The sequence below is a fragment of the Lycium barbarum genome, chromosome 2 (assembly GCF_019175385.1).
Source record: "Lycium barbarum isolate Lr01 chromosome 2, ASM1917538v2, whole genome shotgun sequence".
Classification (NCBI taxonomy): Eukaryota; Viridiplantae; Streptophyta; class Magnoliopsida; order Solanales; family Solanaceae; genus Lycium; species Lycium barbarum.
Window position 1 is genome coordinate 132951655 of NC_083338.1, and position 21621 is coordinate 132973275.

The window sequence follows — 21621 nt, forward strand, 5'->3', positions numbered from 1 at the left end:
TTTGATCAAATTAACAATTAGAAAGAAAAAGAAACATTTTTTAGTAGTAGCACAAACTTCAGAAGCTGAAAAAAGTAGCTTCTTCCCATAAACACTTTGCGGAAACATGGCCAAACAAAAATTGACAAAAATATTTTTCAAATTGATTAGTCAAGCACAAACCATACTTTTCAAAAGTATTTTCCCCCCAAAAAAACTTCTACCGTAAAACATTTTTCAGAATAAAGAGAGTTTGGAAGTTTGACCAAAATATCAGCATTGTAGCAAGTAGTATGTGGTTTCCCTATAAATTGAAGAGTCATTTAATGCATTGAGGGACAAGAAACCAAATTGAACACAAAATGAAGCATTTACTAATTGGTTGTGCCATGTCAATGGAAAAGCAAAAACACTATATCGCCATGCTCCTCACACAATCTATTTTTGCAGGCATGGCTTTGTTTTCTAAAGCTGCAATATCTGAAGGGATGAACTCTTATGTTTTTGTTACTTATCGTCAAGCATTTGCCATTGTCGCCTTAGCCCCGCTCGCAGCCTTCTTCGAGAGGTTTAAACTCACATTTTTTTAGTAATGTCACAAGCTTTCTGAATTATACTCCCCCGTCCTAATTTGTTTGAAGGTTGACCAATTTGGGGAGTCAATAAATTCACCTTTGTTTTAGTAGTGTCACAAGCTTTCTGAATTATACTCCTAACAACTATTGTATATGCAATTTTTATTTAATCCAACATTATTTCTCCTTTTGTTTTAACTAAACAGGAAGTCTGATGTTCCTTTATCCTACAACATCCTATGGAAGATCTTACTAATGTCATTTATTAGGTAAGTTCACTTGTTAATTATTCAAGGTTTTTTGAGTTATTTATTGTAAGTCAATCTTTAGCCTCACTTGATTGATTTTGTGACATTTTTTCAGCACTTTAAATTTGAATCTCTACTACTTCTCCATACATTATACCACAGCAACATTTGCTGCAGCCACAACTAACTTAATTCCAGCCATAACTTTTTTTATGGCAATAATCTTAAGGTACACTTCAACACTACCTAAGCAGAGAGCCCTTATACTTTTGAGGATAAAATGAACCATATGTACCTAATGTGTTTTTTTTTCCGCTGTTTTGAATCAAATGTATACAGAGTGGAGGCTCTTTCAATAAAGAAGTCACATGGAATTGCAAAAATTTTGGGTTCTTCAATTGGTGTTACAGGAGCTTTGGTGTTTGCCTTAGTTAAAGGGCCACAATTGAACTTCATGAATTGGTCCAGAGGGAACACAAGGGAAACTCATAACTCAAATATTAATTATAGTTTGAAGGAAGGATGGTTAAAAGGTTCACTAGTTATGCTTTTGGCTAACATAATATGGTCTCTGTGGCTTATTTTACAGGTATTTAAATGTTCAGCCACACCCCTAAGTTCAAATTGAAATTTTTTAAAAATTGTTTACAGCTTATTCACTAATTGACATATACCTTTTTTAGGTCCCTATCGTAAAACAATATCCAGCAAAGCTACGTCTTGCTACTCTATACTGCTTGTTTAGCTGGATACAATCATCAGTTTTGGCCATGGCAATGGAAAGGAATATATCAGCATGGAAGCTCAAATGGGACATCAATCTTCTTTCAGTAGCCTACTGTGTATGTTTAATTCAATCATTGTTTACATTTATGTTTAATTTCACATATGATCATCCAACTTTCAGTTTATTGCTCCAAAGGTATAAAATAAAAAATAACTCAATTATGCCTATATACTACAAACGTCGAAAAAGGCAAATTTCCATGTAAGTATGACCATGTTAGTAGCTCACCTGATATGATATCCATGTGGCACCACTTAAAAAGAATAAAAACCCCATTTTCCGACTCAACATAATGCACGGTGTCTTTCACCATGTGGAGCTAATGGTTTTTTCCAAGTGGGTTGGAAATCTATTTTTATTTTTCTTAAAGTGGCTCTACACAAATATAACGAAAGATGAGTTGCTGAAGTGGCGACCTACTTGTGCTTCCGGATTCGAATTTATCATTTTTTTTTTTTGGCTTTTTTTATTTTCTGTGTTATATATAGACATATTTGAGTCATTTTTCTGTCACAAAATTTAATCGTGTAAAACGTGGTGATTAAACCAAATGTTAGATGACCATCCGTAAATTTATATTTTTAGTTATATATGGCTTATATTTTGTGTTTTTCTTTGTATTTTATAATTGATCTACCAAAAACATTGCAGGGTGTGATTGTTACAGGCCTGACATATTGGTTACAGCTTTGGGCTCTAGAGAAGAAAGGACCAGTCTTCATAGCTATGTTCACTCCATTATCACTTATCATAACTGCCATAGTATCAGCATTTCTGTGGAAGGAGACACTTTATCTGGGAAGGTAATACCGAAACTTCGATCATGTTCAACAAAATCATCATGTAGTAAATTAAAATCATCCCACAATTATGTCTCTTTCACCTTCAAGTTTATCAACTATGGTACCAGAATGAATATGATCTCCACTAAACCTACATAACGCTTTTGCTTATACCTCGAAGCGGATATACCATGACACTTATATATATATATATATATATTTATCCTTCTAATATTCAACTCAAATGTTTCTACTCTTTTCTCATTAAGCATCAAAAGCTGATTTTTTCTGTTTTTTTGTTTTTGCTTTGGCAGTGTTTGTGGAGGAATATTGCTAGTTGGTGGGCTCTACTTGGTCCTATGGGGAAAGAATAGAGAAGCAGAGAGGGAAATAAATGATCAAATACTAGAAATCAAGGATGGAACCACAGTAATTTGACAGGACAGTATTTTATTGTATTTGGTTACATTTATACAAAGGCATGTCCAGTCCAATATTTCATATATGGCAAATAGATTTTGCAGCTAAGATTGGACAACAGCCAGTATTTGGGACCTATAAAAAGTTTAATATATAGTACAAAGTTTCATTCCACTCTGATCTGTCTCATCATCATGATCAACTTAAAAGAAAAACATAAAGCTGAAGTCTGACATAATCTCACTTTGAACAGAGACATCACTTCTTCGTCCGTGAATACTAATAGAGTTTAACTATATACATTAACAATATCAGTAATAGTGAAGTGAATTCTAGTGGAGTTTAACTATATACATTAAGAATATCAGTAATAGTCTTATACTATTAGGTTAATTAAAAGATAATTATATCGTCTATACTCTATATAAGTAATTGTCTATTAAAACGCGGACAAATAATCTGAAAAATAAAGTATATGATATGTTTTATAACAAGGTAAATCTGATAGGATAAAATTATGTACACATTCAGTATACATAAGTTAAATTCTTTCAATAATGCTTTGTTAAATTCTTTTAGTAATGCGTTCAGCTTAACTCCGCAAAAAGAACATCATGCTACAGATTAAAGTGTATTTGGTATGAAGTAAACTGTTTATATGAAAATAAATGATTTTCTTATTTATTATGATGCTTTGTAAGTAACTTTAAAACTTTTACTTTGTTCCTTCTTTTGGGACGTAGGGGTGGGAGTTAAATACTTAAATCATGTGAAAGGATTTATTCATGAAGAAGGAACAACAAGATGCATGAATTGGAATTAAGGTTGGACATCATTTATTTTAATTTTAAAAGAATCGAGCGAAGAAATTGTAAACAACTTGGAACATTGGAACCAAAGAGTTTATCAATCATTTATACGTGGTTTTAGCTCTAATAAATTGGTGTTTAGAATAGCCCCTTAAACTTAACAGCCCATATCTCTCGGCAACTTAATTAGGCCTACATGAACTCTTCGACTGATTAAGCCATTTAATGCATCAGAGTGAATTATTCCAGGTGACGCTTTTCATGTCTTTCATAACCCATTTGGGAAAATTACATAAGAAGCAGGCTTAATACTTAGATAGTCCTTTAAGCTTGACATTTTGTAAGTTAGACACTCTAACTTAGATGGTGACCAGATAAACACTTCAACCGGACAATATTGTGTCTTTTAAACAATTGAGTTAGTGAAACCAAGTGCGTGTGCATTACTTGCTGCTGATGATGTGTCACAAAACAAATAAGATAGAAACAGGTGTCACAAGAAAGAAAAAGATTCCCCATACTTTGCCTTCATTCTCCATTAATTATTTGCTTCTGCAAATTCACATGTAAGCTATAGCAATCAATGAGTTTACTCTTTTTCTCCGCTGGTTCCCTTCATCTATCTCTGACGTCTCTATTCCTTCTGCCTTAACCACCATCCCTGTCCCACTGTCTCTGTTTGTCTCTCTATCAAATACTTAATGCAGGGACAAGTATAAGCTTTTTTATCTGTTTTTCTTTTACTCATAAACGAAGACCTCAAAGTAAAGAGCTTTTGGCTAATTTTTGCAGTTATGTGTACCTGCATTTTTATTAACTAGGAAAGCAATGCAAATTGTCAAGATTAATGGTATTGCTTTGATTGAAAAGTGAAAACGAAAATATACAAAATCCTATTAGTCCTTATGCCGTCAAAGCTTCCGAATAATACTTTGGCCTTTATGTACTTCTTTTTGTTATCAAACGAGTATGAAGTTCATGGGATAAAACATAGAAACAAATTACGCCTAATAAAAACAGAACTTGATATTAGATTTTACACTTCAGTTATGCTGTTTAGAGATGGAAAAAAGAGTTTTTATGCTAGGTGCTTTCCTTTTAGCAACAATGGTGAAGATGAGGGTAAATTTGGATTGTGAAATATTTTTACTGCCAGAAGAGCTGGCTCAGCAGTTTAAAATAAAAATTCACGCGCCTATAATGAACAAAACAACACGTGATATGCCATGTAAGACTAGTGTGTCTAAGAGACACAATTCTGCCAAATTGAAATGTCTATCTCATTACTATTTAAGTTAGAGTGTCTAAATTACAAAATATGTCAAGTTTAAGGAGCTATCTAAGTGTTAAGCCTATATCTTATGTAATTTTCCCAAATGAGTTGTGAAAGACATGAAAGGCGTCACCTGAAATAATTTACTCTAATGAATTAAATGGGCTTAATCAGTCGAAGAGTTCATGTAGGCCTAATTAAGTTGCTGAGAGATATGGGCAGTTAAGGTGGATCAAATTGGGCCTGCTCTTTTGATTTGGGCGGAAGTGAAAAAATAGCCGCTTTCAGGACTCTATTTAAGTCATTTTATTTTGCGCGGATTGTTCTTCTTTTGGGGTGATCTTTAATTTTTGGCCCGCAAATTGCTGGTCTTTAATTTTTGTCTTTCTCTTAAAAAGGTGGTAAAAAATACTTCGAGATTCTGGATTCGAACCCCTGCTCAATATAAAAAAAAAATCGCAAGGCAAGGTTTTTGCAAAAAGTTTGCCTTACAAGGCAAAGTCTGCCGTCTCCGGCATAGGTTCTATGTAACTTCGCCCGAATAGGCCTTGCGAAATTATTATTATTTTTAGACTCTGCTGGGTTTCGAACCCAGAACCTCGGCATATTTTCGACCACTTTTTTAAGCGAAGGGAGATCAGTGAATTAAGGGGTAAAAATTAAAGACCAGTCCGTATCAAGGGCAATCGTGCAAATTACCCTAGTTAAGTTAGACTTGGGGTTTTAAATTTTTTGAAAATTCAGCCGCTTTAAATCATACTTCGGTATCTGAAGTTCAGCGGGTAATCAACTTCAGACATTCGGGTGAATCAACTTCAGACATTCTTGCATGAAGTTTAGCTTGTCAAAGCTTAATTTTAGATAATTTGAAAGCAAGCAAATTTTAGACATTTTTGCATTAACTTAACGCACATATGCTTGAGGTTCAACTATCTTTTACATGAACTTGAATCATTTTTGCATGAATTTAACACACATATACCTAAAATATAGGCACTTTTAGAGGGTGTTTGGATTAACTTTTTAAAATTAGCTTATAAGTTAAAAGCCATAAGTTGGGAATATTCAATTTTTGGCTTTTGCCTTAATTTTGTTGGGAATACCCAAATTCATAAGTTGGGAATGCCCAAAAAATAACTCAGGCATATGTGCTTAAAAGCATTTTTTATTTTTCTCAAACACCACATAAAGTAGAAAAAAACTTAAAAGCAAAGAAAAAAAACACTTAAAATAAGCCAATTCAAAGACTCTCTTAATGAACTTAAGGCTTATATGCCCGAAGTTCAATCATGTTTTGCCTAAATTTAAGGCACATATGCCTGAGTCATTTTTTGGTTAAACTTAAGGCGCATATTCAACCACTTTTGACTTGAACTTCAATCATTCTTGCCTTAACAAATTCTTGTCCAATATTAACTTGTTCTTTGAATTGCAACAATCTAACACGTGATTCAACACTCAAATCTACTCCAAACAATCTCAATAAAACATAACTTCTAAATATCATAAACAACAACCCTCAATCAATAGTTTGTTAAAACAACAACAAATGTAACAAACTCATTTTGCAACAATGATCATTTACCAATGTTTTAAGCTTTCCAATAACATTCACTTAAGTTAAATTTACTTTTCTTATTCGAAATTCAAGACCACCTCCTCCAAAGCATTATAGTTCAATTGACATAGATTTCAGACCAAGTCTATAACCAATTGATGTTGTTCTTCATCAGTTACAACTTGGACTGTGCATCTGGGTTAGAGGAAATAGGAGACTTGAGGAATATATTGGCTCATACTAAGCTGCATAATTTGTTAGCAATGGCTGTTTAGTTGTCTTCTAGGTACTTTCTGAGAAGGGTGGATTAGGATTATCCCCCTTGGTTTTGTAGTGTTGCTCACTTGGTAATTAATAAAATTTTCTTTAATTGTCAAAAAAAGGACAAGACAGTGTCTCTTTTTTGATGTTTGCCAAAATTAAATACATGTTAAATAATTTTTAAAAATTGAGTACAACTTAAATGGCAGTGACCAAATAAGGTGACCCATGAAATTTTTATTTGAAGATCCAACACCTTCTCTCCGAATAAGTTTCATAAATAATTATTTTTCAGTTCCTATAATTTAGAAATAATTAGTACTACTATTTTTCAAATTTCAGAGGTAAACTTATTACCAACTTGCCAGTATGTTCAAGATGTTGCAAGCTAGATAGGGTCTAGATGAAAATGTTGGTGAGCTACTAGACAAAAAGACATAACATAAAGAATCGATCCTTCAAAGAATATCTTTTTACGAACAAAGTGAAGATCCAATTCAATATGCTTCACTTAGGTCTTATAACATAATTGATCTTGCAGATTATGGATATTTTTTGCTGGTTAAAATTTTTAAAAAGAAAATCAGTAAACTTCGTGACAACTTGTATAGGATTCCAGCAAGAAATAGACAAATCATGAAAAAGTCTATTTACCAAGTGCATCAATAACTTAATTTGATGAGCGTTTTTACCTTTAAGTCGGAATGTGAAATCCATGTTTCCTATCTTATTGGGTCACATTCGAAAATTAATCGAAGTTGCAAATACAATGAATGTTTAGTTCATGGGGAAGGGGCGGAAGATACTTTATTATATACAAGGAACTCACGAAAATCTCTGAGTGCTCAAGCATCCAATCAATTGAAATAAGGGTCAACAAAAAAGAATAAGACCTATTATTCCTACATGTTCCATTAGTTGCAAAAGGATAGAATTTTCATTTCCTGAGTGGTGTATTTGACGGTTACATCTTGATTCCCTAATCAATTTTGTTTCAAGATAGGAGCTTTAGTGTTTTGAATTGCCTTAGCATAAGTGGAATTAGAAGGAATTTGAGTTGTAGATGTAATCGGAGTAGTGTTATTAGCAACAATTTCGTTGCCACGTGCCGATTCCGACATCTCCGGAGTCCCAAGGGGATGGCGAGTGAGGTTCAGACGCTTAGAATTGGGGCAAAGTTACCGTTGTCGTTAGAGAGAGAAAAAGTCGTTTTTTTTTTTAACCTAAAGGGACTAAAAGCACAAATTTTAATTAATTGAAGGTTAAATATTATGAGTCATATATCACAAGGACTAGGCGATAAAGTAATTATATAGCTAAATAGCAAAATTTGTTAATCCTATTTAGCTACGGATTAGTGATAAATTATTAAAAATATTTTTTAGGTAGTTACGAGCGATTTAGTAACAGATTAATGATGAAGTTCGTATTATGAGACAACAATAAATTAAAGCGATAAGTACAAAAAGAAAGAACACATAATTTTAAGAGGGAAACCCTCAAGCATCAAGGGGAAGTAAATCCATGGTCAATCACCAACTCTTTTTATTTCTCAATGAAAAATGATTACAAATTATAGCGAAAAACCACGTTTATATCGGTTGCCAAAAAAAAATTATAACCCCTAGAATTTCTTAAGGTTTCTTCAGGTTATTATCTAAGTAACTTACTGATTACCGAGCCTCTTGCTTCGTCCATCACAGGGGATTGCTGCCCCCTGCAACCTCCGCAGTCAAGCCAACAAAATTAACAGTCCATAGCTGATTCCAATTGTTTTGTGATGTAATAACCGGGGAACCAAAAATGGTATTCTTTGTTAATTATTTTTAATATAAAGTTACTTTTCTTAGTTAAAAAAAAAAAGTAATGCCACCGAGGGAGTATTTGAAAAGCAAAATAACTAATGCTATGGACACTGTAAAATTAAACACATACTTCCACACTCAAAACTTAAAGCGAAAGTGTGTACAAGGAGTAAAATTGTTACACAATTTAAAGTACAGTAAAAACGTACTTTTCCTAGTCAAAATACTAAAAGGTACGACAGAAGTACACTACGTACCTAGCTAATATTAGGATTCTAATTATACGTAAGAAGTAGATACAACATAAAGTCCTAATTAGTTTTAACAAGCGAAAGCAGGTGGTTTTCTCTCAGGAAATTGATTAAAAGTGACCCTGGCTTCAGTAGCAGAAACTGGAAGAACCTGAACAAGATCAGAATGACGATAATATTTGTATACACAAGCTTGTTTTGGTCCCTCGGAAGCAGAATTCGACTGTCTTCCCTTTTTATTTCCTCCTTCTAAAAGGGAAAATCCCAGAATTTTGCCTATCTTTGCAAGGTCTTCCATAGATGGACAAGTGTGTAGAAAAGTGAGATACTTAATTGCTCTGTATATTGCTGATGAATTATATAAGGTCTTTATATAGGCATTTATTTAAAGGAATAAAATTAGAAAAGAAATTGTAAAGTTAAAACCTTCCCTCTCTATGGTCTCCAACTTGTGATTCCTATAAGATGTGTATTCGGATATGGTTAGAGAAAAAAGACGTACATGACTAGTCAGATATTTGCATTCATAAGATTTTTTAGTAAGATTCGATCCTTAAATTGTGAGTATGAATGAGACAACAAGTCAATCAAATAGAACCGGATAATTGGTAGTAGTAATTAACTGAGGAAATGTATGTCTCTACATATACAAACTATTTATGAGTTGATCTTATTCTGGTGTCATTTCGGTGCCAAGTTTGAATCGGAAAAATTCCAATAAAATTAGTATAGATATACAATTGGTTCTTGCTTGTTCTTTTTCTCTTTCGTAATCTTTGATAGAGGAATTGGATTTCTTGCATGAATTATTATCAGAGATTGAGCCAAGATTTCAATTTTATGGATTTTGAATTTTAGAACGACGAATTCAAGTGTTAATAATTTTGTTCTAAATTTTATATTATACATATTTAATGAATATTTTTAATACAATTATACCGTTTGAGCAAAAGTTGTTGAATTCGACCAAACCTTAGCACCGCCCCTGACCACCAAATATAGAGTCCGGAGCTTAAAGGGTATAAAAATACATGGTATTTACCAAAACGGAATGACCAAAAATTTATATACCAAAAGGGGTATATCGTGGGCTGATTCACGATATACCCCAAAAAAAAAATTCATCTGACACCAAGTCAACGAATTTTTTTTTTTTTTTTTTAATTGTATAACGTGGATCAGTCCACGTTATACAATTATAACTTGCATAAGGTGGACTGATCCACGTTATACAATTTATATTGTATAACGTGGATCAGTCCACATTATACAATTAAAAAACAATTCCAGCGTAGTACGTGCAAGCAAACAGGTCATAAAAAGAATCGCTGCCCCGACAGAAATCAGTAGTTGTTGTTGTTGGTTTTTATGTTTTTTCTTAAGTTGTACGATCGTTGTTTCCTTATGTAATCTTCCAAGAATATATAACATGTCTTGTACCGTTTAATAGTTAGTATGTAATTTAACATTTACTACTCAGTTAATGTGTAACGTTTATTTAACTTATATTTTATTTTTTATTTCTGTTCGCATATATAACACATTTAATTATTGCATGTGTTAAAATATTTATTTGAGTTAATCATGCTTTAAAAATTAAAAAAATCAATAAATTTTTTTTATTAAAAACATAACCGAATATGATTTAAATTTAGGCAACGTCTTACCAAGTATTTGTTAAACGGGATAAAAATTTTAATTGTATAACGTGGACTGATCCACGTTAGACAATTTATATTGTATAACGTGGATCAGTCCACGTTATACAATTAATATTTTTTTTTTAATTTTTCGTTGACTTGGTGTCAGATGAATTTTTTTTTGGGGGTATATCGTGGATCAGCCCACGATATACCCCTTTTGGTATATAAATTTTTGGTCATTCCGTTTTGGTAAATACCGTGTATTTTTATACCCTTTAGGCTCCGGACTCACCAAACATATCTCCGGTAGCTGGAAAACGTATTGGCCTAGTTTGATTCGTTTCGTTGTATAGCTTATTGCTAGACCTACGAATCGTATCGTTTACCATCATGCCCAAAAGCTGTAAATGATAGCAAAAGCATACTTTATTTCTTAATGTCATCCAAGACTCACCACCTGAGCCTCGCCAGGATGTTGGTATTATCCAACAATCTCTCTCTCCCATATACATGTCACATGCAACATGCTTTTCGTGGAAGTCAAACATTCATAACCTTAGGTGTGATTCTACTTGTTAGGATCAAGTCAATGCTTATAAGTTATAACCATTATCCAAAAAAATTATCTGATAACAATAACACAACTTTATTACTTAATCAAACCCATCAGATAAGTGTTATATTCACTACTCCTACCTGGACCATGCGCGACTATCAACTATGCATCCCTCATAGTCATAGACATGATATTAACATTATCCAATGGGACACGCAAAAATTTCGTCAGCTTTATTATGAAATTCGCATCAGATCTCAAATATTTCCCATAAAAAGTCAATCAAATAATTCTACGGCAGGTAGCTAGCTAGGAACATGGAACCAACTATGCTTTATTCATTGTATGCTAGAATAATAGAATCCTAAATAGCATGGTACTATGCAAAGGTTAAAATGTGCACCTTATTTCTAGTATTCACCTTCAATGAAACGCTATGAATGAATCTATATATATATGCTTCATCACAACAAAAGAATTATGCAAAGTGGTCGGCAAAAGTGGAAATCCAAATTCCAAAACAACCTATACTTTGGTTCCACATACACGAGAAATATTCTAAGAGTTGACTTCATGCTCAAGTTAGTAAAAGAAAATCATATTTTCAGGATAAATTCTGACATGAATATTGCAGTTATAATTTGGGAGTAACCAATTGCAGATTAATGATTGCAAACTTTCCCATTCAACGTTGTTTGTCAAAATTCTATTCCGAGCCTTCCTTTTTCTTCCTTCTCCTTTTTCCTATTTGCGAGCTAATTCCTATCCTATCTCTTTTAAAGTACTCCCTTTCTTTCAATTTAAGTGTCTTAGTTTGATTACATAAAAAGTTTAAGAAAATACGATTAAACATTTTATATTATTAACTAAGAATTTATGTAGAAATTAATCTATAGGATTTCACATCATTTGGTTTCTCCAAATTACTTTTCTCTTTGTTTCAATTTAGGTGTTTTACTCTTTTTTTTGGATAATTTAAAAAAAGAATAATTATTTCAATGTTTGATAACTCTCTAATTTCAACATTTCATGTGCCTTGTTTAAGATCACAAAATTTAAAAGGCATTTTAGTATATTGAACAAATATCCTACTCAAGTTTTGTGACACCTACTTATAGCTTTGACATCAAGGTTTATAATTTAGTGTGATCCGCGAAAATATCCTACATAATAAGCCTGACTTCGCTTGCACAAAACTTTCTTCCTTATTCTACTATCTAATAGAAAATATTTTCTAAAAGAGCTTAAGTTTATGTGTCGTCAGTGCACAAAACTTTCTACTCCATTAAGGTAATATTATTAGGTTTCAAGAACCTCTTGGTCAAAGGTCTTTGTTGGTTTGAAAAGTCCTTTCCATTTCTTAACTTCATCTAGTCCGAATAGCCTTACAGATACCAATAGTGCAGATTGAATACATAGAGAACTTAGAGAAAAAGGACAAATTTAAATCACATTATTAAGTCATGTAATTCTACTGCATCGTTGCTAGAAACTTAACATATAACAGAGCACATTAAGATTTCTGGTGGGCATTATCATAAAGAAATCAGATGGGTGATTAAATCACTATAATTTGAGAGAACGTGAAAGATGGAGGTTTTGTAGGGGTGAGAGAGAGGGACTTTGTATTTTAGAGAGACAAAAAATGTTGTTCTAGTAAAAAAATTATATACTAAAGATGTGCAAAACTTAAACTCTTTTTGAAAAAAGAATCATAACTAACGTTACGCAGTGTTGTCAACCGCCTAACAAATTACCTGAAAATTCTCATGTTTAAAAATATTACAGTTAATACTTATTCAGAAGAAAAAAATTATAAAATACCTAGCAAGTATTTATGTTGTTATTTAAGGATATACAATTCGCATGTTGTATATTTACTAGCTTAATAATGTGACAATGTGATTAAATTATCCTTACTGCTATGTACGATTAAGATATACAAAATGTGGCTTATACACATAAAGATATACTACACGTACAACTGCTCTAATATAATCTTTTAAAGAACGAATTTTATAAATGGATATAAACGAATAAATAATTTATTCTGTCTAGATAATCTTGAAAACATATTTTTGCGCAGATTGACCCTCAAAGGCACTGGTTTTTATTTTTTTACCCCTCAGATGGTGGTCTTTAATTTTTTTTCCTTCGCTTAAAAACTCATAGGTTTCGGGTTCGAACTAGGGCTGGCATAAATACCGAAAACCGAAAAACCGAACCGAAACTTCAACAAAACGAACCGAACCGAACTAGTTTGGTTCGGTGTTTGGTGTCCATCGTCAAAAAACCGAAACCGAAATAGCCGAACCGAAGTTTGATAAAACCGAACCGAAAAACCGAACGCGTACCGTAATTTAATACATTACCCAAAAAAATTAAAATAGTCCAAGCCCATTAAGTTTAAAGCAAAAAAAACCCAATTGTAATAAGTCCTCTTTTGTATTTGTATTCCTAATTTTCCACTTCAATTGAAAAAAATCAAATATCCTTAACAAAGAAAGGTAACTAGGATGTCTCTTTAGGATTAATGTATGTCATTTATGTGTTTTCTTAATTATTCTTACGATATGTATATAACACCTAGTAATCCTATGTCATGTTTATAGTTTTCTATTCTTGTGTATCCTGTTTGTTTGATTTTGATTTCAATTTATCAGTTTTATGTTTTATTGCTTTTGAGAATATGAATTAGTGTCAATGGAATCGCTTCTAATATTATATTAAAAAAACCGAATTAAAAAACCGAACCGAACCGAACTTTAAAAAACCGAAACCGAAATAACCGAACCGAACTAGTTTGGTTCGGTGTTTGGTGTCCACCTTAAAAAAACCGAACCTGAAATAGCCAAACCGAAGTTTGATAAAACCAAACCGAAAAACCGAACGCCCACCCCTAGTTCGAACCCCCGCTCAGTCAAAAATCTTAAAAAAAAAAAAATTGCACGGCAGAATCTTGATTTTTCATGGCAGAGTTTCGTAGCAAAGTAGGCCTATTCGCGCAAAAGTCTACCTTAAGGCAGTTTTTTTTTTTTTTATACTTTGCAAGGAGTCCTAACTTTTGCCCGAAAATGCCTACTTTGCTACGAAACTCTACCTTGTGAATTTTATTTTTTACTGAGCCAAGGTTCGAACCTAGTACCTCGGGGTATTTTAGGCGAAGGGTAAAAATTAAAGACCGCTCCCGCATAGGGACAATTGTGCAAATTGTCCTCTTGGAAAAGGGTATTGGCACATATATCCCTACGCGAAATATAAGTTTATACTTTCGCATTATAATAGCTCACATTTATGTCCCGCTAAGCATACGTTTGATTGCTAAAGGGAAAAAAAACTAATAGCTATGCTAATTTTGTGCCTAAAATTAAAACTGTGCATAAGGTGTTATTTTTGGGCAATTTGCACGATTTCCCTTCTGTGGGGGTAGTCTTTAATTTTTGCCCCTCAAATTGCTAGTCTTTAATTTTTGCCCTCGCCTAAAATACCTCGAGATTCTGATTCGAACCTCAGCTTAGTCATAAAAATAAAATAAAAATTCGCAAGGCAAGGCTTCGCGAAAAGTCTTCCTTATGTGGCAAACTTTGCCTTAAGGCATAACTAGAAGTTTGTCTGACACGACAAACTTTGCCTTATAAGACAGACTTTTAGTTATGCCTAAAGGAAATGTTTGTCTTATGCGACAGACTTTGCCTTAAGGCATAACTAAAAGTATAAGACAAACTTTTATTTATGCCTTAAGGCAACGTCTGCCTCAAAAGACAGACTTTAATTATGCCTTAAGGTAAATTCTGCCGCATAAGGCAGACTTTTTGCAAAGTCTTGCCTTAAGAATTTTTATTTTATTTTTTATTAGTGAGCGGGAGTTCGAACCCAGAACCTCGGGGGTATTTTCGGCCACCTTTTTAAGCGAAGGCTAAAAATTAAAGACCAGCAATTTGAAGGTCAAAAATTAAAGACAAGTGCCTTTGAAGGCCAATCCGCGCAAAATTAAAGACCAGCCCATTTAAAGAACAAAACGTGCAATTTCTTCCTTGAAAACCCCTCCTTTAAGAAAATGGAAGCCCATATTTGGCCCAACCCTAATCCTACAATGGACCTAAACCCAGTCCAAGTCCATGTGGCTGTAAAAGGTTTGGATAAAGCCTTGACATTTTTATATATATATATTTTTAAAACGTATAATATGAGAGATTATGCAGTAGTTACTGAAAATAGTAAAACTGAAAACATGACGAAATTCAAATTGAATTGCTAAGTGAACTTGAGCTAACTTGTGAAGAAAATAACACGTTGATACTATTTTAGCAGTTTAGCAAGTGGGGTTTAGATGAAACGTAAGACAAAAATTGAGGAATCAATGTTTTCTAACAAATAGTGGATAGCTAAATGGATTCAAACAAGTAGGAAAGCTTATTACAAAGTTTTGAGGGTCCAAATACAAAATTAGTAGTATTATTCTGTCCTAATTTATTTGACATATTTTTCTGTTTTTCTGTAAATTTTTATATTTAAAAATAGTGTAACTTTACAATTTTATTTTTATTCTAAATGAGATAATTTAAAATTACATAAATTTCTAAAGCTGCTTTAAGCCTCTATCCAATCAGACAGTGCCAACTGCCAAACATATAAGGATGCAGGGAGTACTAGCTAGGGGCGAATTTAAGTATTAAAAAAGAGTCACGTGAATTCAGGACTATTCGATTAAACTTGGTATATCACGTATATAGTTCTTAAAATATATCTAGTTTTATCTTTTGAAACTCATGCTACAAAAGGCTTAGTGATACACTTGTTTGAAAGCTAAATTATTTACCTAGAGGTTCAAGGATCAATCCCCACTTGTTATATTTTTTTTCCTCTTTTTTCTTAATAGTGAATCCATCCTCTAGAAATCCTACATTGGCCTCCGATGTTAGCATTGTGTAAAATTTTTATAATAGTTGGGGATCCTGCATATTTAATTTTCCTTTTCCTCTCTATATTGAAATAAAAAAAGAAAAAGAAAAAAAGAGAGTCTATTTTGTTTATCAATGAATTGCATTTGAAAGAAAAACAAAAGCTTTTAAAAAAAAGTTAGGGAAAAAGGGTTTGTGCTAAGTCGGTACGATTTTTGACAACATTTGAAGATATAAGATAGTAGAAGATTATAAAAAGAATAGAATAATATTACTTCCTCCATAGTAAATTATCTATGCTTTTTTTTTTACACGCTCTTAAAAAATATTATTTAGAAAGAGTATTTTATTAAATTCTTTATTTATGGCTAAATTATACTAGTTTCTATTTATATTAATAACAAAATTTAATTATGCTTAAGCTTTTAAAAAAAGATAAGTATTTAAAATAATTATTAGAGAAGGAGGGAGTAGCATTAGTAGCAGATTTGGGCTCCTTGTCTTTCATTGGGGAAAGTAAATCTGCAGTCAATAAGCACTAGTAAGATTTCCCCTTAAAGCTGAACTTGTGTGTTTTTCCGTTTGAATAGGGTTAAAAATGAATTCATCAATTTTCCTGTTTTTAAATTTGTTGAATAGTCTAAGTTTAACTTTGCTCTGCATGTTTCTTTCTATTTGAATTAGGATTAAAGCTAAGCCTTTGTTTCTCTCTCTGTCACAAACTTCACTGCTATGCAGTTTGGTAAAAAGGAAATGTTTTCCCACTTCAATTTTGTGTGGGCATGATTCAATTAGCCTTTACTTGTTTGTTTTAGTAAAAACCCCAAGTATCCAGATAAGAATGTACGGTGACCTGCAACTGCAACTTTCTATTTGCTTAATATGTTGTAAATTAGTGGATTTCCTCAGAATGTTGTTGTACCCTCATTAAGATTGAATATTAGCACTTTAAACCCTCTTAGGACTAATGGCCTGATTATCATTTCCTATAGTTGCTGATGCGCAGCAAAGTTATCTAATAGGTGTAGTGCGCTCATGTGGGCAGCGTTCACGAGTAATATCAGGATTTTGTTGTCACCAGTCATTTTGCAAATAGATTAAAAGATTGTCAAGATACCTGTTTTAATGTACCTAGGAGTTGTAAGATAGGTTCTTCAAGCCTGATATATTTGGTTTCAGACATGTCATGTGGGATACCATATACGAATCATGATGGACGGACAAGTGGGGAATATGTTCTTTTGTCTTCCTGATTCTGCAATAGTTATTTTGGAGTAGTCTGTGTTGTAACTGGTGTTCATACAGCTCTTTCTTTCGTCCTCTTAAGCTAACTCTAGGTTATGAGTTAGGTTGGTATTTGCACTACTCATCAATGGACACATTTCAGTTTGAAATACTGGTGTTCAATTCTGAATTGGGTCGCAGCTATCTCTTCAGCTGTACCATTTATTTGACACTGTACTTTACATTCCTTGGTCTCTGGGGTGATTTTGGAGATGCTATTTGCTAGCTCAATAGCAATTGTTGATGAAAACGAAGTTCACCATTTCTAATAAAGTTGAGACACATCACAGTTTGAAAAACTGGTGCAATTTGCAATTTGGTAGCAGCTATTTCTTCTGTTGTACCATTTATTTGACACTGCACTATTTTTTCCTTTGGTCTTCTGGCGATCTTAGAGATGCTCTTTGCATTTTAAATTGAGCTTGTTGAGGAAATAAAGTAATCATTCCCCATATATTAATACCTGAGTAATGACAAGGTAATACAAAGAAAATGCATAATCCTTCCAAGCTTCATTCTAGAACTATGTTTTCTTCTATTTGACCTTGCAAGTTGAAACCAGCCGTTATGTCCTGCATAAGGTACTGGATAAGAAAACACCGATAAAGAAGTCGGAAAAAAAATAGAAGAGCTGATGTACCTGTATTTCAACAGAACCATATGAACTTGAAATTTAGCAAGTGGAATAAATTTCTTGTCATAATTATGATTTCTCTCTGTTATCTTGTTTAGCTATTGCATGGAGTTTCTCATATGTTATGTTACAACTTTTTAGTCAATGGAATTACAACACAGTCTAAGGCTGCAGCTTTTGGCCCCACCTTTAAAAGAGAAATGCTTCAGAAGCTTCCCTTCGGTGTTTGGAGTTATTCCTCAAAGGAGAAAAAAACTGAGAAGTTCCATTATCTCTTGCTCGAATCTGAATAATTTTGGTCCGTCAGCACCAAACTTTTGGGGGTTCCAATTACTGGTATGCACATTTCTCCACTTCCATTCTTATTGTTTGAACGTCATCATTGCCCTTAATATATAATAGTACATGTTCATATTCTTCAAGATCCCTACATATGACAATGATTAATCAAAACAGGTTCATGGTCTCAGACAAAAGGGATTAAAAGCTTCGAAGTTAGAAGAGTTGCTCAAATTTGGTAATGGAGAGGAGGATGAATCTGATTCTGAGTCTGATTCGGATAGAGCTAATGAGAGAGATGATTACTTTCATATGGATGAGGAAGAAAGGCGGGAATGGAGGAGGAAGATAAGAGATGTCATTAAAAATTCTCCAGATGTTGAGGAAGAGGTGGATCTTGTTGAGAGAAGAAAAAAGATGCAAAAGCTTTTGGCTGATTACCCTCTTGTTGTTGACGAGGAGGACCCTGATTGGCCAGAAGATGCTGATGGACGGGGTTTTAACTTGGATCAATTCTTCAATAAGATCACCATCAAGAATGTTAAGAAAGATGATGATGATGAAAATGATGACAGCGACAATGAAATGGTATGGCAAGATGATGACTATATTTGTCCAGTTAAGGACTTGACAACTGCAGAATGGGAGGAGGCCGTGTTTAAGGACATCAGCCCTCTTATTGTTCTTGTTCATAATCGCTACAAAAGGTGATCACCCCACCCCTTTACATTTCTCATTAACGATGTAGCCTTTGACTTAGATATGAAATGCAGTTCTATTAGTTGTTAGTTAAGGGCACTTGCCTTTGCTACTATTCTGTCATGCTTCTATGTTTTTTTCCTACTAAAATGAATTGGTGAGTTCTGTCAATTAGAGTGCTAAAACAGTCCTTATCAGCGCAGCAAAGAACAACACTAATTCACTTATTTTTTTGCTTTCGCTATGATATTAGCTTCATAAATGGCAATTTCTTTTGTGAAAGTGAACTGGTAAACTTATATTATAAAGGGTCTTTCCTCAAAATATTGAAAGACTTTGGATTTTTCACAAGCAACCATTACTATACTTGATGGCAATCTCTTTCCAGTATACTTCCCTCTGCTCTTCCTTGAGAATTGAGATCATGTTCATTTGACGAAAAACAACCTATGTTCCTTTCTTTGAAGGGATTTTTCCTATCATAAAAGTGGTTACTGGCGGTCTAAAGTAAGTCTTCAAGAGAGACTTGTGCACTGCAAAGGGCAGCAATTCTTCATCTAGAGACTTGTTGTAGTGAAGGAAGAATATCTGAATATAGAGCTCAATTGCCATTTGGATTCTTGAATAAGCGTTTAGGAGAACATTATCTTATGAAAGTTGTGTGTTACATGCAGGCCTAAGGAAAATGAAATGGTTCGGGATGAATTGGAGAAGGCTATCCACATCATCTGGAATTGTAGGCTACCATCGCCAAGGGTAAGTTAAATCATTCAGCTTTGAGCAATTATATTCTAAACACTGATAGTTTTTTTCTCTCTAGTGTGTAGCAATTGATGCTGTGGTTGAAGTTGACTTGGTGTCTGCTTTGAAAGTCTCTGTTTTTCCCGAGCTCATCTTCACTAAAGCAGGGAAAATCTTGTACCGTGAGAAAGGTTAGAATCTCTCTAATGGAATATTGCTTTTGATCTTTGTTGCTTCATCTCAAATCCCCATTTTATGTCTAATCTCTTTTTTTTTTTTTTTTTTTTTGGGGGGGGGGGGGGGGGGGGGGGGTTCCTTCTTGAGTAGCGAGCCGAACAGCAGATGAGTTATCCAAAATGATGGCATTCTTCTATTATGGAGCTGCCAAGCCACCTTGTCTCAAGGGCATCGATAATTCTGAAGAATTAATACCTACAATTTAAGCAAGCAATTATCAGGGTATATGAGTCTTCTGATCTATTCAAACAGCATTTTGATAGTTTCACTTTGTTCTGAATTGTCATGAATGTAATACAGATCTTATAGGTGCAGCAACATGTTTTGGCTGTACAATCGGTCACTAAGATGGCACACCTCCTTTCTGAGTTCTTGGCAGTGTTTTAGTAGGTGAGAAAAATGGGGTTCATTTTGCTCTCTTCAAGATTTCAGTAGGTGCATTGCTCGTTCCCTTGGTCCTTATGCTTGGTGCAGTGGTCCTATTCAGTTTCAAAGTGGTTATAATTGCATGAAGCTACAGGGTTGAAAATGGTAGTTACTGAAAGATGCCAGCCTATTGTTTGCATAAGGTAATAGCTAGATATAAGTGTAATAGCTATTATCTAGCTAATGGCATGCCATTTGTGTTCATTTCCTCAACTTTTCGAGTACATATCTAGAGGAAGACTATATTTTAGATAGTATCCTTTTTTTCAAACTCTCATGGTAATGTTGATTTCTTGTATACATGGCAGAGCTAGTTTAGAGTAAGGGGGTTCAATTGAATTATACTATGCAAAATTGCAAATAAGGTAAAACCTTTTTTTTTTTTGGGTTATATGTATGCTGTTGAATTCCTTTTAACACGAGGGAAAATTCTAGTGAAGTGGCAAAAGAGGTCACTAAGATGGCACACCTCCTTTTAACACAGGGGGGATTACAGTAATTATGGAGTTACTTTTTAGTTTATTTCTTTTTTAATTTATTTGTAATTTATATTATTTAATTTTAATTTCATTGCTTTTCTAATTTATTTTTATTTTCTTTTCTAATTTATTTTTTATTTCTAATTTATTTTTTATTTTTACTTTTTAATTATTTTTATTTTTAAAAAATATATTTTTCTTTTTATATTATTTATATTTCATTTCCTTTCTTTTCATTCCCAACCTTTACTTCCTGTGATTCCATGTAATTGCTCGTATTTTTTTTTATTCATTTAGCATAACCGTATTATTATTCTAATTTTTGAAACCACATCTCTTAATATTAGAAAGAATGAGTCATTAACAAACTTGACATATAATGAGTGACGTTATTAAAGTAGAATTTCATTGTGAATGTGGTTATAGACTTATATTTTTCCTTTCTTTTGAATTATAGAAGTATTTACTTATGTTACGTTGGAACTTACTTATGTAATGTTGCAATTTGACATAAGAGTATTACGTTAAAAAAAATTCTTTTGGATTTTGAATTTAGGTTATATTTTCGACTTTAACTTGTTTGTTTTAGTATTATTGACTTGTTATTTCACATTGCTTGTTGTTTATTTTTCACTTACAATTGATAGAATTTTTGTTAAACATTTGAATAATATTGTGGCATTATTATAAATATTCTTTTTTTTTTCAAACATCAAATCCCATGATGTTCTCACAAAAAAAGTATGCTTTTAAGTTTTATAATCAATTAAAATAATAATATTATTAATTTGAAATTATATATCAACTATTTTTTACAATATTAGTTATAAATATATGATTATTAATTAACATATTTTCAAGAAATAATGTGTTATTAAATAGCGAATTTAAAATATTTTTTAAAGGCACATATTTTTTAAATATTAATTTTAAATTTTTTATAATTAAGTTTTATTTTTAAATTAAACTAACTGTGTAATTACACTTGTGCAAC

The 21621-nt window shown here is 32.8% G+C and overlaps 2 protein-coding genes across 4 annotated transcripts; both read left to right on the forward strand.

The window, feature by feature from the left end:
• The first annotated feature begins 337 nt into the window (after positions 1-337).
• Positions 338-2958, forward strand: LOC132622476 (WAT1-related protein At1g43650-like). Its single transcript, XM_060337090.1, has 7 exons — positions 338-547; positions 761-823; positions 918-1031; positions 1142-1391; positions 1486-1644; positions 2241-2392; positions 2686-2958. Exons 1-7 carry the CDS (start codon positions 342-344, stop codon positions 2807-2809), a joined length of 1068 nt encoding a protein of 355 aa, XP_060193073.1. The 5' UTR covers positions 338-341; the 3' UTR covers positions 2810-2958.
• A 13274-nt stretch (positions 2959-16232) lies between these two features.
• Positions 16233-20539, forward strand: LOC132627324 (thioredoxin-like fold domain-containing protein MRL7L, chloroplastic). Of its 3 annotated transcripts, none has more exons than XM_060342594.1 (7): positions 16233-16389; positions 17908-18102; positions 18223-18752; positions 19419-19500; positions 19565-19676; positions 19813-19944; positions 20023-20539. In XM_060342594.1, exons 2-6 carry the CDS (start codon positions 17911-17913, stop codon positions 19926-19928), a joined length of 1032 nt encoding a protein of 343 aa, XP_060198577.1. In that variant the 5' UTR covers positions 16233-16389; positions 17908-17910; the 3' UTR covers positions 19929-19944; positions 20023-20539. The 3 variants fall into 3 exon arrangements, with proteins under 3 accessions (XP_060198577.1, XP_060198580.1, XP_060198578.1); XM_060342597.1 differs by having other exon boundaries at positions 20032-20539; XM_060342595.1 differs by lacking the exon at positions 16233-16389 and adding an exon at positions 16496-16691.
• The last annotated feature ends 1082 nt before the right edge of the window (positions 20540-21621 follow it).

Excerpts from the sequence above, each read along its gene's own strand:
- LOC132627324 (XM_060342594.1), top strand. The coding sequence starts at position 17,911 with ATGGAATTACAACACAGTCTAAGGCTGCAGCTTTTGGCCCCACCTTTA. Across the intron at positions 18,753-19,418 it reads GTTCATAATCGCTACAAAAG|GCCTAAGGAAAATGAAATGG; the intron begins GTGATCACCCCA and ends TGTTACATGCAG. Across the intron at positions 19,501-19,564 it reads GTAGGCTACCATCGCCAAGG|TGTGTAGCAATTGATGCTGT; the intron begins GTAAGTTAAATC and ends TTTTCTCTCTAG.
- LOC132622476 (XM_060337090.1), top strand. The coding sequence starts at position 342 with ATGAAGCATTTACTAATTGGTTGTGCCATGTCAATGGAAAAGCAAAAA. Across the intron at positions 824-917 it reads TTACTAATGTCATTTATTAG|CACTTTAAATTTGAATCTCT; the intron begins GTAAGTTCACTT and ends ACATTTTTTCAG. Across the intron at positions 1,032-1,141 it reads TTTATGGCAATAATCTTAAG|AGTGGAGGCTCTTTCAATAA; the intron begins GTACACTTCAAC and ends AAATGTATACAG.